We start from the raw sequence: 16,673 nt of genomic DNA, 5'->3' as shown, positions 1-16,673 counted from the left end.
TAACTAGACAAGACTTGGAGAGAACAAGAAATGTACAGTGGCCAGAGTGGAAACCCAAAGCACATCCATGGGTAACACACCCACGAGGAATCTGCATAACAAGATAAAGAAAGATCATGAGTCTGATCAGAGACTCAGTCGACTACTATACCTCGCTCTGAGTAGTTGAATTATCCATCAGCATCACATGGATCAGTCTGGGATCTACGGACTTGATCTCACCACTCTAGGGTAGGAGAAGGATAGCAGAAAATATGAAAAAGGGGGGAAAAAGATTTAGGCATTGTCCAAAGACATAATTATGTATTCTTCTAATCCATGTAATTATCTCTTTGTTTCTACTTCCCTAATAGGATGAAAGCTCCATGAAAGCAGGGTTCTCTACTATGTCATTCACTGCCAGAATAACAACATCCAAAACAAGGTCAGGAATATTATGAGCACTCAAATATTTGTTAAATTAATGAATGAGTTGAGTTCAAGGCCCAAGTGTCTCTTTCAGGGACATTAATTGCAAATTCTACATCTCTAAAATCTTCCTATTCTCTACATATCAGAAAGTAAAAAATCTACAAAACCAAAAATCATTAAAAGAACCACTCTATCAATAAACACTAAAAATACTGGGGAGCAGCTGAAAGGATACCCGGTCAGATTTAATATGCATATCCTTTGATCTAGCGATTATATACCTAGAAATTTATTCCAATAAGTAATGCGAAATAGTATATAATAATATATGTTCAAGGATATTCACATTATTTGTATTATTGAAAATACTGGCAATGATTTAAATGTCCATCAATTTTAGATTAAACTAGTTATAATATACACATTCAATGGAACAGCATGCATCTATCTTAAAAGAATAAGGCAAATTTCTATGTATATTTATATAGAAAGATGTTGATAATCTACAGCTATGTAAAAATGGTAAATTATAGAACTTTATGTATTGTATATTCTCATTTATTAATAAAGTATGGCTCATATGCTTATCACATAAATATGTAACATGCAAATATTACAACACACAAATGCAAGTTATTTCAAAGAATATGGATATACACCAAATTATTATTATTATTTTTTAAAGATTTTATTTATTCATTTGACAGAGAGAAATCACAAGCAGGCAGAGAGGCAGGCAGAGAGAGAGGAGGAAGCAGGCTCCCTGCTGAGCAGAAAGCCCGATGCGGGGCTCGAACCCAGGACCTGGGATCATGACCTGAGCCGAAGGCAGCGGCCCAACCCACTGAGCCACCCAGGCGCCCCTATATACCAAATTATTAATGGTAGTTACCAATGAGGGGAGTGATATTTGCCTAGGGGAAAGGGTTTTCCAATATCTACTTTATTTATATGTATTTCTGACATTTTACTTATTTATAAAATATTTTATTTATTTATTTAACAGAGAGACATAGCAAATGAGGGAACACAAGCAGGGGGAGTGGGAGAGGGAGAAGCAGGCTTCCCCCTGAGCAGGGAGCCCGATGCAGGGCTCAATTCCAGGACCCTGGGATCATGACCTAAGGCAAAGGCATACATTTAACGACTAAGCCACCCAGGTCCCCCTATTTCTCACATTTTTATTTTTTTTTTAAAGATTTTATTTATTTATTTGACAGAAAGAGAGATCGCAATTAGGCAGAGAGGCAGGCAGAGAGAGAGGGAAGCAGGCTCCCTGCTGAGCAGAGCCTGATGTGGGGCTCGATCCCAGGACCCTGAGATCATGACCTGAGCCGAACGCAGAGGCTTAACCCACTGAGCCACCCAGGTGCCCCTATTTCTCACATTTTATGAGACTGACGTGCTACCTACTGCGCTAACAAGGCACCTTATTTCTCACATTTTAAAATGAAGATTAGGGCGCCTGGGTGGCTCAGTGGGTTGAGCCACTGCCTTCGGCTCAGGTCATGATCCCAGGTCCTGGGTTCGAGCCCCGCATCGGGCTTTCTGCTCAGCAGGGAGCCTGCTTCCTCCTCTCTCTCTGCCTGCCTCTCTGCCTGCTTGTGATTTCTCTCTGTCAAATGAATAAATAAAATCTTTAAAATAAAATAAAATAAAATGAAGATTAATTAGTAATATTTGTGAAAACTCAGTAAGGAATTAAGTAAAATTATTTACGCTTATATTACACATGACTGGTAAGGGCAAATCTGAAACAAATTCAAAGATAGCATAAATACATTTCTGTTTGCCTCAAAACTCTCATCTGTTGTTTTTCCTAGACAATTCTCCAGGTAGCTGTAGATGCTGTGCTTTATTTTTATTTACTTCATTAGAAACAATTCATTTTTTTTCTTTAGCATCACGGGAGTGGTGTAAGTATTACAGAAGCAAATCCTCACTGACTGAATTTTAAACTACTAACTAACCTTTACGGATATGATAAAATAAGGCCAATACCACTTCACATTTTTACGTTAATGTTTTATAGATTTCAAAGCACTTTCCAATATATTATCTCAGTTCCCAAAACAGTGCTGAAGTGGGGCTGGGGGAGTACCTAATTATCTCTTAATTTACAGATGAGAACAATGAGGTTAAGAAAGTTGAACAGCCTTTCTCAAGGTCACACAGTCATTAAGTGAAAGAGCCAGAGATAGAATCTGAGTCTTCTAATACAAAGTCAAATGCTCCCTTCCTCTACACCACCCTCTGTAAGGGGATGGATGAATCTTAGAGGAAATGAATCAAAACCTCACCTCTGTTACAGAGACCTCCATAAGACGGGTGATGGAGTCCTGATGGCTTACAACACCATAGAGCCAACTTTCTTCCCCCTCTGGCTGGTATACTTTGACCCTGTGACCTTGGACACTGTAGGGACCTAAAGGAGAGATCAGTCAGTACTGAATATGTTTGGCTAAGTTATAGTTCATGATTGTTTCTAAAAGCATAAGGAAAACTATATGGTGTAAATATTTAGCATTTTCAGTTCTCTCTTATGGAGATGAATAAATGAACAATTTCAGATTTACCATACTCAGCAATTTAAAAACAAAAACACAGTTTTTCCCAGTGATCTTTGTAAATTCTGTTTTTTGGAGATTTCTTAGCATCTCCCAGATCTGATTTCACCTTATCTCAATCTTCCCATTGTAGAAGTAATATAGGGAAGAGAAAGAAAACTTAGAAACAAAAACTACAGGTAGTAAGAAAATCTATCAGACACATCTGATCTGACATATACATATAAAAAATGGAAGGCCAGTAACTTGAGTATACTAGTATGTTAAGCGACCATAGGAATAGATAATCATTTACACTCTGCTGACTTTCAGTAACAGTAGGTGGAGAGTTCAATTTATGAAGTTTCCAGGCTCTGCACTAATAATAGTCTGAACAAATATAGCACTTGTCTTCCTAGGAACACAGAGTTTTAAAAGCTATTACTTTATCAGCAGGTAATGTTATCCTGCAATTTCAGCTGGCCCTCCAAGAACAGTTTCTCTCGAAGGACAGTTTCTCTTATATATTTGAGACTATATAGCTAAATTATTACTGATTTTAAATTATTATCTCTCAGAACAATAATTAAGTTTCCTCAGTTTTTCTATACATACTCCCATACATCTCAACCTCTCATTCTGTCCACTCAACTTTCTTCTCTCTGCTGTCCATTTTTTCCTCACATTCTTTCTGCCTCCATATTTTTCCTTGATTATTTAACATCACTTTATCCTGATACTCTCCTTCCCCCGATAAACCAGTTTTCCTACCTTTACCCATTCAGATACAGTTTGACAAAAGAGAATCAAAGACCCTATTTCACTGAAAATCATGATTTTCAAGAGGCTCAGAAAGAGGAGGAGTAGATGTGCAACATGAAGGAAAGGATCGTCTATTCTTTATGTGGAATCTTGGGCAAAATCTGTATTTGAACTAGAAAAAGCTAATAATTCTTTTCTTTGCATTCTTTAAAAAATAACAAGTTGTTAAGGTGAATGAGTCTGTGGACACCTTCTTTTACGAACATACCTTGCAGTCTAAGCTGTTATTTGTGTTAGTCTTTACTCCTTGAGAACCTCACAGACAATGAGCTCAATAACAGCAGAGATTCTCTAGCTCTAGTACCTTAACACTGTGTCTAGTACAAGGTTTGTCCTTTTTTTCTTCTCCAAGTAGGTTCCATGCCCAGCAAGGAGCCCAGTGCAGGACCTGAGCTCATGACCCAAGACCTGAGCTGAGAACAAGAGTCAGATGTTTAACCAACTGAGCTACCCAGGTGCTCCCAAAGTTTGTCCTTCATAAATATTTTAAAAATGGGGAGAAAAAAAACCAACAGAACAAAACTCACAACAAAACTGAATATTATGTCTTAATTTAATGAGGAAACAGTGGTCTGAGTGAGATCTTATCTTTCCAAACTGTTCTAGAAATCTAGCTAATTGGATACTCTTGGCTCTCCTCACAAAAAGCAGCACAAATGTTTAGAGTTGCATGGTGTCTTCCCCATTCTATCACTTTCAACACTGATCACATACCTGATTCAGGATTCAGGGACAGAATACCTGTTCTTACCTCGGCTGAATATCTCTTGCAGCTTCTGGTCACTAATCAAAGCATTAACTGTATCTCTCAGTGCAGCATGTTCCAAAAGAATCTGGTTTTGGCTATCTGTTCCCATCTGGCAAAGATAAAAGAAGAAAACAACCAAATATTAAAATGAATAGCAACAGTATCTAACCAGATTAGAAAAAACATACCCTTGAGGAGCTCTATGCCAGTATGGCCAAAGAATGTTCTATAAAACCCTAGTCTCATGAGATGTTCTGCAAAAAATAATGAGGCCAGTATCAGTCAGGTTTAGGAAATATGATATACTCTATCTTTCTATACACAATAGTATATTAAAGGCTCTGAGAAGGCATGGAAGAAAAAACTTTGTTTTGGTCAGTGTTTCTCATACATATCTGACCACAAAATAACTTATTCCATGTAAATCTTTTGGCATATTTTGGTATTTATCCAACATTTACTGAGTGCCTACTCATAGAAGCACTAGTACTACAAAATGAATAAAGCAAGGGTGGCGAAAGGGAGTGAGGCCTGAAGAGGAAGGAATACATATCAACAAAGAAATCATCATCAATATTTCACACAATACAGTTAAGGAAAAACTGTCCTTGGCTGCTTCAATAAGACAGCAAAACTCTTAGAAGTCTCCTAATTTTTAATCTTCAGACAGTAAATCTTACAAGTAAGAAATAAATATTACCATCCATAAATTCTGAAACTCTAACTTGGAGGCTAGTTTGTTTAAACTACTAACTTACCCCTTTCTTAAATAGTAAATAGTAAATAGAGATAAACTTAAGCTCTTCAATATTTAATGCTGCTTGGAATCAGCCCAAACTCCTAGCTTCTCTGCCAAAGACCTAACTATCCTTAAGTTATACAAGCAGCCACCTCTGGGAAGCCACCTTTTGAGAAGACCCTTAGGATTGTGGTCTTAAGTGGTTTCAGGGTAGGGTGAAGTATGTAGGAGAGGAAACAAGCCTCAGCTAGTGAATAAACTTTCAAGGTAGCACAGAAACGTGGTACAGGGAGGGACGCCTGGGTAGCTCAGTCGGTTAAGCATCTGCCTTCAGTTCAGATCAGGATCCCAGGGTCTTGGGATTGAGTGCCACATTGGGTTCCCTGCTCAACATGGAGTCTGCTTCTCCCTCTGCCTGCGAGTGGCTCCCCCTGCCTGCATTCTCTCTCTCTAGCAAATAAATAAATAAAATCTTAAAAAAAAAAAAAAAAGGGCACAGGGAATTATCAGAAAGAAGTACTTCTTTCATTGCTAAAACAAAAGGGGCAACATATTTATAATCAACAAAAAAAACAGCAAGGAGAAAAATAATATAAGACTACAGCAACAGGTAAATACCTGAAACAGATGTAATCCATTAGCATCTGACAGGAAACGCAGCTCTCGATCCAGAAGGTATTCAACTGGAACCACAGAACCCAAACCAAGTTTATCTACTAGGGGAGTGAAAGTCTGTGAAAGAGAAAGGACAAGAAATGGATTAGAGCTTGCACGAGAAAATAGACAACAATTCAGCCACATACCTAACTTCAGAGAAAATACCCAAAATTAATATATTTCACCCCCAGTAAATACAGATAAGCTAAAGCATAAGTCCTTAAAAACATTCCCAACACAGCATCTACCCCACAAATAATTAGAGGAAGCAAACTAGAAGCAGAAAATCAGCTCAATACTCTTATTTACAGCTAAAAAGGGCACAAAGAATGAGAAATTCCTCAATCCCTCTAGGGATCTGACTAATCTTGTCAGGCTTCAAGAGGGCTACATTACAGTAAATTCCCAGAATAAACACTTACACCATTATTTTCTCTAGAACTCCTGAAATCTTAGTGAGACTTGTAAAATAATCACTGGTATAAATGTTCATGGGTAAATTCATATTGCTGTTTCATAAACAGCCTACAAAAGTCACCCAGGGGCCCATGTCCATTTAAGCTTCTTCTAAAAGTTCAATTGGAAATGGCCTTAAAAACGAAGAGACAGTACAGTAAATAATGATATGTATAATCAATACGTAAAATATATTTCTTTAGAATATTATGGACTCTGGTTAGCCATAGGAGAATTAGATTTTTCTAAAAAGTAAACATTTATGCCTTTACTTTACTAATAGGATATGAACAAATGGATACTCTCAGAATTAAACTTAACAGCACTATTTTTTTAAAAGATTTTATTTATTCATTTGACAGAGAGAGAGAGAGAGATCACAAGTAGGCAGAGAGGCAGGCAGAGAGAGAGGGGGAAGCAGGCTCCCTGCTGAGCAGAGAGCCCCATGTGGGCCTCAACCCCAGGACCCTAAGATCATGACCTGAGCCGAAGGCAGAGGCTTAACCCACTGACCCACCGAGGCGCCCAACAGCACTATTTTGTCAGACTTCAGAAAACAAAACTTACTCAGGGGAAAAAAAAAAACCACCTAAGCACAAACAACAAAAGCAAAAATAAACAAGCAAAACCGTAACAAACTAAATAACTTACACACAGCAAAAGAAATGACCAACAAAATGAAAAGGCAATATAAGGAATGGGAGAAATCATATATTAGGTAAAGCATTCATATCCAAAATATATAAGGAACTCATACAATTCAAAGGAAAAACATAAATAATCTAATTTTTAAAATGGGGAAATCGGGCGCCTGGGTGGCTCAGTGGGTTGAGCCGCTGCCTTCGGCTCAGGTCATGATCTCAGGGTCCTGGGATCAAGTCCCGCATCGGGCTCTCTGCTCAGCAGGGAGCCTGCTTCCCTCTCTCTCTCTCTCTCTCTCTGCCTGCCTCTCCGTCTACTTGTGATCTCTCTCTGTCAAATAAATAAATAAAAATCTTAAAAAAAAATAAAAAAATAAAATAAAATGGGGAAATCACTCAAATAGATATTTTTCTTAAAAAAGTATACAAATGGCCAAAAGGTACATAAAAAGGGGCTGAATAGGGGCTCCTGCGAGGCTCAGTCAGTTCAGTGTCTGACTCTTGATTTCCACTCAAGTCATAATCTCAGGGTCCTGACATCAAGCACTGCATTGAGCATGAAACATGCTTGAGATTCTCTCTCTCCTTCTCCCTCTGTCCACCCCCCCAACTTCCAAGAGCACTCTCTCTCTCTAAAAAAGTGGGGAGAGGGACTGCCAATCACTAATCATTAGGGAAATGCGAATAAATACCACCAGGAGACCTCATTTCACACCTGTTAGAAGCGCTATCATCAAAGACAAAAAATAACAAAGGATGGCAAGGAGGTAGAGAAAAGGAAACCCCAGTACACAATCAAGGGGAATGTAAATTGGTGCAGTCACTGTGGAAAACAGCATGGAGGATCCTCCAAAAATTAAAAACAGAACTATCATATGATGCTGCAGTCATCATATACTTCTGGGTATATACCTGAAAAAATGAAATTTCAAAAGATTACCTGCACCCCCACATTCACTGCATCATTATTCACTACAGCCAAGGCATGGAAATGACCATCCAGTGACAGATGAACAGATAAGGAAAATGACATGGTGAGTGCACACATAGGAATACTATTCAGCCATAAAAAGGAGGAAAGCCCACCACTTACAACAATAGGGATGAAACTTCAGGAATTTCTCATTCTTTGTGAAATAAATCAGAATGACAAATAAGATATGATTTCATTTATATGTGGAAGCTACCAAAAAAAAAAAAAAAAGGTACTCAGGGATATAGTGGAGACTGGTGATTCCCATGGGTCAGAGAGAATGTGAAATGGGTAAAGGTGGTGAAAGGGTACAAACTTCAGTTATAAATTCTGGGGTGCCTAATGTAAGGATAGTAACTAAAGTTAACAATAATGTATACCTGAAAGTTGTTAAGAAAGTAAATCTTAAAAGTTCTGACCACACATATACCAAATATTAACTATGTGAACCAGCAGATATATTAACTGACCTTACTGTGTGGCAATCATCTCACAATATATATGTTTATATATATGTATATCAAATTATCATGTTGTTCACAAACTTATATAATGTTGTATGACAATTTTATCTAGCTGGGGGAAAATAATGAGTTCTTATGGAAAGAAAAGACTTTAAGGATATCATTGTTTCATAACCTTACTAGGAGAAGGCAAAAGGTGAAAAAATTCTTTAGAGACAAAAGTATCAAATATTATCTAATATAGAAAGTTTCAGTGCTGGCATAAAATTAGACACAAAGATCAACTGAACAGAATAAAGAGCCCAGAAAGAAACCCATGCTTATAGCTCATATGATCAATTAATCTATGACAAAGGACATGAGAATACACAATAAGGAAAACACAGTCTCTTCAACAAATACTGTTTGGAAAACTGTACAGCTACATGCAAAAGAATAAAACTGGACCATTCCCTTACACCAATACAAAAATAAACTCAAAGTGGATTAAACAGCTAAATGTTAAGACCTGAAACCATAGAAGAAAACATAGGCAGTAATTTCGTTGACACTGGCCATAGAAACATTTTTCTTGATATGTCTCCTCAGGAAAGGGAAAACAAAAGCAAAAAGAAACTACCAACACTACACCAAAATAAAAAGCCTTTGCACAGCAAAGGAAACCATAAACAAAATGACATGGCAACCTACTCTATGGGAGAAGATATCTGCAGAATGATATATTACATAAGGGGTCAATATCCAAAATACATAACACCATAAAAATGCTCAAATAATCCAATTAAAAATGGGCAGAGGACCTGAACAGGCAATCTTCCAAAGAAGACATATAGATGCTCAACAGAGACATGAGAAGATGCTCAACATCACTCCTCATCAGGGAAATGCAGATCAAACCACAATGAGATACCATCTCAGACCTGTCAGAATGGATAGTATCAAAAAGACCAGAAGTAACAGGTATTGGTGAGGATGTGGAAAAAAAGGAACCCTCCTGCCCTGTCAGTGGAAATGTAAACTGGTACAGCTACTGTGGGAAACAGTTTGGAAGGTCCTCAAAAAATTAAAAATACAATCACCAGATGATCCATTAATTCCACTACTATGCATTTAACCAGAGAAAACATAAATACTAATTTGAAAAGATACAGGCACTCCTATGGTTCTTGCAGTGTCACTTATAATAGGCAAGATATAGAAGCAATCTAAATGTCCATCCACAGATAAATGATTAAGAACACACACAGACATAAAATGGAGTATTATTCATCCATAAAAAAGAACAAGATCTTGTCATTTGCGACAGCATGAATGGACTCAGTGGGTATAATGCTAAGTGAAACAAGTCAAAGAAAAGCAAATACCATATGATTTCACACATATGTGGAATTTAAGAAACAAAATGAATGAACAAAGAAAAAAAGACAAAAAACCCAGACTCTTTAATACAGAGAACAAATTGGTGGTTGCCAGAGGGGAGGGAGGTCGGGGGCAGGGGTAAAATAAAGAGGATTCAGAGTATACTTGCCATGAGTATGATGAATATGATTAGTACTGAGTAATATGCAGAAATGGTGAATTATTATATTATGCAGCTAAAACTAATATAAACACTGTATGTTAATTATACTTCAATAAAACAAAGTAAGTTTCAGAAGAGAAAGGAGAAAAGATCTCCCAATTTTGCTTTAGTAACTTCAGAATAAAAGTATGTTAGGGATAAGCCTGGAGTTTTGGGAATTCTAAAGAGTTCAGCTATTGGATAAATACCATAGTTCAGTTATAAATAAAATCTTAGGAGTAAAGCCCAAATATGTTCCAAGCTGGTAAGTCACTCACCAGGGCTGGCCACTGTGCGATTGAGACTCGAGTACCCTGGACAAGGACCGGGTCCTTCCGGGGTGCCCATACCAGAGACCCTTCCAGCAGAAGCACAATAACTTCTTCAGCATGAACTTTAACCCAGGAGTGTTGCTTCCAGTTACAGCCATCAAATTCCACAAAGATCTGCAAAAAGAGATGAAAAGTAGTTTGGAGGTCACATATGGAAAAATCCCACACTGTAATAATTAAACCGTGACTGGGAAAAATTCTACTAAGTCGTCGGTTTTTTCAAAAAGATTTATTTCTCTCTCTCTCTCTCTCTCTCTCTCTCACACACACACACACACACACAGAGACAGCAAGAGAGGGAACACAAGCAGGGGGAGTGGGAGAGGGAGAAGCAGGCTTCCCACTGAGCAGGGAGCCTGATTCAGGGCTTGATCCCAGGACCCTAAGATCATGACCTGAGCCAAAGGCAGACACTTAATGACTGAGCCACCCAGGCCCCCCTCTACTAAGTTGTTTTTAAGTTCTTTTTTTTTTTTTTTAAGATTTCATTTATTTGACAGAGAGTGATACAGCGAGAGAGGGAACACAAACAGGGGGAGTGGGAGAGGGAGAAGCAGGCTTCCTGCGGATCAGGGAGCCCAATGGGGGACTCAATCCCAGGACCCTGGGATCATGACCTGAGCCGAAGGCAGACGCTTAACCGAATGAGAAACCCAGGCGCCCCATTTTTAAGTTCTTTTAATGAATTTCAATAAAAAAACAATCTTATTTCACAGCAAGGAAGCTGCACTCAGCTACACTCTAAAAAGGTAGCAGAGTTAAAGAGGCACATCCACAGTTAACAGTTTTTAGCCATGATCCTATTGAAATCTTAACTCTTGACTTCCAATTTACATCTAATGCACACCAGTTGGGGGCTTACTATGTATAAAGCACTGCACTAGGTTCAGAAATAGAGAAATCTAGCACATTTTCTGGTCTCAAGGAGCTCATGGTCTAATAGGCTGGAGAAAAATTTTTTACACTTCTACTGAAAATGACTGTGAACTTCTTTGATAAATTTTTTTGAATAGGTGATATATGCACATGGTACAAAACTCAAAAGGATAAACAGTGGGGGGAAAAAGCTGCCCTCCCAGTTCTATGTGTGAATTTTTTAAATTACCCCTGCCTGAAGTGATCTCATACCTGTTAGGAGAGGCATGTTATTATCAACAACAAGGCTTTGCTTCCACAAGAGACACTCCACTTTTTGACATATGGTTAAGCAGACAGTGTAAGAAGTTTAGTAAAGTGATTAATATTAAATGAAACTACATTTTTCTAATAAATAGCATGCTTAGGTTTGGCTTTTCTATATAAATTGTGACTTCTAAGCATGTTTCACATGCAGCATATAGAGCAAGACCTATGCAAATAGGTATCAGTACTTAGAATAGATATACCCAGGACCTAAGATATAGCTGGTCACAGAAGGGCTAGAGTGTTCGTTCATTTTCACAGAGTTTTAGTTGCCTTTTGAGAAACACAAGCAATAAGATGATAAAATATAAATGAAAAAAATCAAGACCAAGAAAACTACAACAGAAGTCACTATCAAAGTATAAAACGGAAAACTTAAGCTGGCCCTAAGGATCTATACAGCTGTATGACTGAGTGATGTTTTTGGCTCTAAGCTTCTTAAAGGCCAGTTTGAAAATGGGAAGTCAGCTGCATAGGTCCCACCTTCTACATCTTTTTCTTTTTCGTTTTTAAAAGATTTTATTTATTTATTTATTTGTCAGAGAGAGAGAGAGAGAGAGAGAGAGAGAGAGAGAATGAATGCACAAGCAGGCAGAGTGGCAGGCAGGGGTGGAGAGAGAAGCAGGCTCCCTGCTGAGCAAACAGCCTGATGCGGGACTCCATCCCAGGATGCTGGGATCATGACCTGAGCCGAAGGCAGCAGCTTAACCGACTGAGCCGTCCAGGTGTCCCTCTTTTGCTTCTTTAAATTAAACTCTACTCCCAACATGGGGCTTAAACCTACAACCTGGAGATGAAGAGTCACATGTTCTAACCACTGAGGCAGCCAAGCACCCTTCCCACTGTCTAAAAGGAAAACAAAGCAATTACTCAGGGAAGCAATGCTTTTCCAACCGTTTGGCACTGTAGGACATTTCTCACAAGAAGCTTCCTAAGGCAACAATGAGTGATGTAGGATAAAGCCAAAATCCGTTTAGTAGTGACTCCCAACTAGGAACCACGAAGTTACCAAGATTTTAAGCACTAGGGGCATCAAGCATTTCCTATAGTGAATACTACATGTGTTCTATATGTATGTACTATTATTTTTTAAATATATGTTGATAAGGGCACCTGGGTGGCTTAGTTGGTTAAGCGTCTGCCTTCAGTTCAGGCCATGATCTCAGGGTCGTGGGACTGAGCCCCACATCGGGCTCTCTGATCAACAGGGAGTCTGCTTCTCTCCCTCTGTGCTCTCCTCCCCCACGCAAATAAATAAATAAAATCTTTTTAAAAATGTTGATGATAGAATGAATAAAATTTGAATCTATTAAAACCGTTGCTGAATTCATATCAGCTTTTGTTGGTATACATGTTCTCATCCAGTCAATATATAAAATTATAGGTACAGTTAGATAAAATTTCAGAACACCTGTAAAGTGTGAAATCACTTCACAGTAGCCTAGCATTAGGCTTAACCTCTTCACAGTCAATGCATACTTGTGGATGTGGAATGCACTGCTGAAAAGTTATCCCAGAAATTAAATTCATTATATAAAGCTCTAGTTTATTATAATAAGTAAGCTCACTTCTACTTACACACACACACACACACACACACACACAAAGGGGAAACAAGGCTCAGAAAGCAGAATGATTTTTTACAGAGAAAGAGAACACTGAATTGCAACGTATTTAATATATGAATGGGCTCACTCATATATACATATATGTTCCAAGGGAATAAAACACAACTTCAAATAACTTGCAGACAACTGGAAAGAGATAATCAAATGTACACTTATGGGCAAACTCAGACACCAAGAAAGGTAGGTAGTAGCAGCATAATAAACAAAGGCTGGAGCTAACTTCTAGGAGGCTTGGATTTGAGCATTAGCCCCACTCTGTGAACTGCAAAACTGGACAAGTCACTCTTCCCTCCTCAAGCATTAGCTTCCTGCCTTGTGTTAAGACCCACCTGTCTTACTTCCCTCACACACAGGTTGTGAAATTTAAATAAAGTAATGGATTCAAAAGCACTTTGGTCAATTACAAAGCACTACTTAGGCAATATAAAGAGAAATAAAGTAAAATAAAGTATGGGAGATGTTCAGAGGCAGGAGAGATCACCTAAGGGTCCTGAGGGACTTATATGGTCTGAGGCCAAAAAAAAAAAAAAAAAAAAAAAAAAGTCCCAATCAAGTTCTAGGATGGCCAGGACTATACAAGCAGACTATTGAGGAAGGCAATAGGAGATGAGACTAAAAAACTAAGAGTCAAGGTGGAAGACCGTGAATACTGGGATAAAAAACTGGGGCTTCATCCAGCCTCCAATGAGAGGCATGAGGGTGTTTTTGCGTGTGTGTATGTGTGTGAGTGAGTGTGTGTGTGCATTCATGTACACAGTTGCCATTAAAAGGTTTCTAACTGAGGTCAAGATATGAACACAGCAGTTGGTTTTAAGGAAATTCACCTACCTACCAGTGGATATAGATGGACTGGAGTTGGGGGAAGATAACAGGGAGTGTTCTTCCATGACCCAGAGTGGGAACAGTAAGACTAGGAAAAAAATGACTTGTGCTTATTAGAATCCATGAGTTATATCACCAAGCTTGATGACTGTCTGGATAAAAGGGTAAAGGAAAATGCAAAAATTACTTGGATTTTGAACAAGAGTGGTACCATTACATAACTGATGTCAGGAGGAGGTGGTGGCTAAAAGACACACAAAATCTTGCATGACATGTAAAAAAGCATGAAGTATTAAATGCCCTGGCTGTGTATGACTGTGAGTGACACAGCCCTGTACTGGGCATCACTCAGAAAACCAGAGGTTGAGGCTCCATGGTGAGTGATGGCCAGGCACCACACTGTAGTTCTAATCTGCCAACCATATAAGGAGAAATCAACCCATAAGGCACAAAATATAGCAACTCACAAATACAAGAACAACGCTGAAAGAAGTCATTGTACTACAGCTGTAATAATTTTTACTCTTAGTACCAAAGAACTTCAACATTCATAAAGTTAAGATTCAGAAATCCTGTCATCACTTATCTGAAAACATCAGGGAAAAGTTCAGTTACTGGAAAGCCAGATCTCACTTAACTTAAGGGAAATTATCTCTCAATCCACCTGGGCAAAGGACACACATGGAATAAAGCATTTATTGAAAAGAACAGCAGTGCTCTATGCTCTGGGATCAAGCTATACCTCACAGCTAACAATATGAATTTGTTCTAAGAGCAAAATGGGGGGGGTGCTTAGGTGGCACAGTCGGTTAAGTGTCCAATTCTTGGTTTGACCTCAGGTCCTGATCTCAGGGTCCTGAGGATGGAGCCCCCTGTGGTGAGATAGGGCTCTGTGGTCAGTGCAGAGTCCGCTTGGGATTTCCTCTCCTTCTGCCCCTCCCCACCGCTTGCTTGATTGCTCTCTCTCCAAAGTAAGTAAGTTGTTAGAAAAAGGAAAATAAAGAGCAATATGGAATGTAAACATATTCTCTGAACAGCGAGGCTTATTTTTGGCCCTAGCACTGTGCTTTAACTTCCTACCTAGAGTAATGGAAGAAGTTAGAACATATAAAGTAAATAATCATTTCAGATCAAAGTACCTAGAATATGAACTCTTAAAATGGTAGTGGCTAGGCCACAGAACAAGGGGAAGGGATATAAACTAACAAAAATCAATGACTGTGGTTGGACTGAGTCAGAGATGACTAAGGCAGGTTGATCAACTGAACAGAACAAGACTAAGACAGTTTGAGTTGATTATTTAAAGTCTTTTAAAAATTTTTACTATTAGAAGTAGCAAACAGAACTACACAGGCTACAGCTAAAATCCAAGGACTAGATGTAAAATATTTCATTAGTTAAGGAAAGTTAGTGATAACACTCTTGTTTTTATTTCAAAATTTCTTTTATGGTATCTAAGTGATTTACATTTATTTTAGTGACATTAAAATAAAAGAAATTCTTTAATAAAATCAATTAATTTGGGGGCACCTGGGTGTATCAGTGGGTTGGGCCTCTGCCTTTGTCTCAGGTCATGATCTCAGGGTCCCAGGATGGAGCCCCTGCATTAGGCTCTCTGCTCAGCAGGGAGCCTGCTCCACCCCCCCCCACTCCCCGCCCCCACCTGCCTCTATGCCTGCTTGTGATCTGTGTCAAATAAATAAATAAAATCTTTAAAAAAAAAACAATTAGGGCGCCTGGGTGGCTCAGTGGGTTGAGCCACTGCCTTCGGCTCAGGTCATGATCTCAGGATCCTGGGATCGAGTCCCGCATCGGGCTCTCTGCTCCGCAGGGAGCCTGCTTCTTCCTCTCTCTCTGCCTACTTGTGATCTCTGTCTGTCAAATAAATAAATAAAATCTTTAAAAAAAAAACAATTAATTTCTCCTAAGATTGATAACATCAATAGTAGTAACCTGAGTAATATAAGCTTTCATGTTTATTGTTTAATCATCAATTTGGATTCTGTTTCTCCCTAAGGCCATTCTTCCTACAATTAATAAAATTTATTTACTTTCAACAGAAACAGAACACCTCTTATGTTAATGTATAGCATTTACTGGGGCCAAGAATACCAAGGTGAATAAAGCTAGCAATTGACAGGTGGGACTCATCTGTTAACTCATATAATTTAACAGAGAGGTACAGAAATGATTACAGAGGGGCGCCTGGGTGGCTCAGTCGTTACGCATCTGCCTTCCACTCGGGTAATGATTTTAGGGTCCTGGGATCGAGCCCCGCATTGGGCTCTCTGCTCAGCAGGAACCCTGCTTCTCCCTCTCCCACTGCCCCTGTTTGTGTTCCCTCTCTACCTGTGTCTGTCTCTGTCAAATAAATAAATTAAATCTTAAAAAGAAAAAAAAAAAACCGAAATGATTATAGACAGGACACCTGGGTGGCTCAGTCTGTTAAGCCTCTGCGTTTGGCTCACGTCATGATCCCAGGGTCCTGAGATAAAGTCCCACATCGGGGTCAACATGGAGCCTGCTTCTCCCTCTGCCCTTCCCCACCGCTCAGGCTCGCGCTCTCTCTCTCCCCCCTCTGACAAATAAATAAAACCTTAAATGAAAAAAAAAGAAATGATTACATAGCTATGTAACAAGGGCAGTAACAAAGATCCGAACATGATATATTAGGCCAGAAAAGGCATCTGC

General features: G+C 38.8%; 1 protein-coding gene across 2 annotated transcripts in view; it reads right to left on the bottom strand.

Moving 5' to 3' along the window:
* KDM3B (lysine demethylase 3B) overlaps window positions 1-16,673 on the bottom strand; it is a 71,117-nt gene that overhangs the window by 43,933 nt on the left and 10,511 nt on the right. For both annotated transcript variants that reach the window (XM_047731205.1, XM_047731206.1), the window contains exons 2-6: window positions 10,297-10,464; window positions 5,885-5,998; window positions 4,531-4,636; window positions 2,712-2,836; window positions 152-226 (exon numbers count right to left, since the gene is read on the bottom strand). In XM_047731205.1, the coding sequence (XP_047587161.1) occupies window positions 152-226; window positions 2,712-2,836; window positions 4,531-4,636; window positions 5,885-5,998; window positions 10,297-10,464 (588 nt within the window). The remainder of the gene's footprint in view (window positions 1-151; window positions 227-2,711; window positions 2,837-4,530; window positions 4,637-5,884; window positions 5,999-10,296; window positions 10,465-16,673) is intronic.

This window comes from Lutra lutra, chromosome 5 (assembly GCF_902655055.1).
Source record: "Lutra lutra chromosome 5, mLutLut1.2, whole genome shotgun sequence".
Classification (NCBI taxonomy): Eukaryota; Metazoa; Chordata; class Mammalia; order Carnivora; family Mustelidae; genus Lutra; species Lutra lutra.
This window is presented reverse-complemented; position numbering and strand designations above follow the sequence as displayed.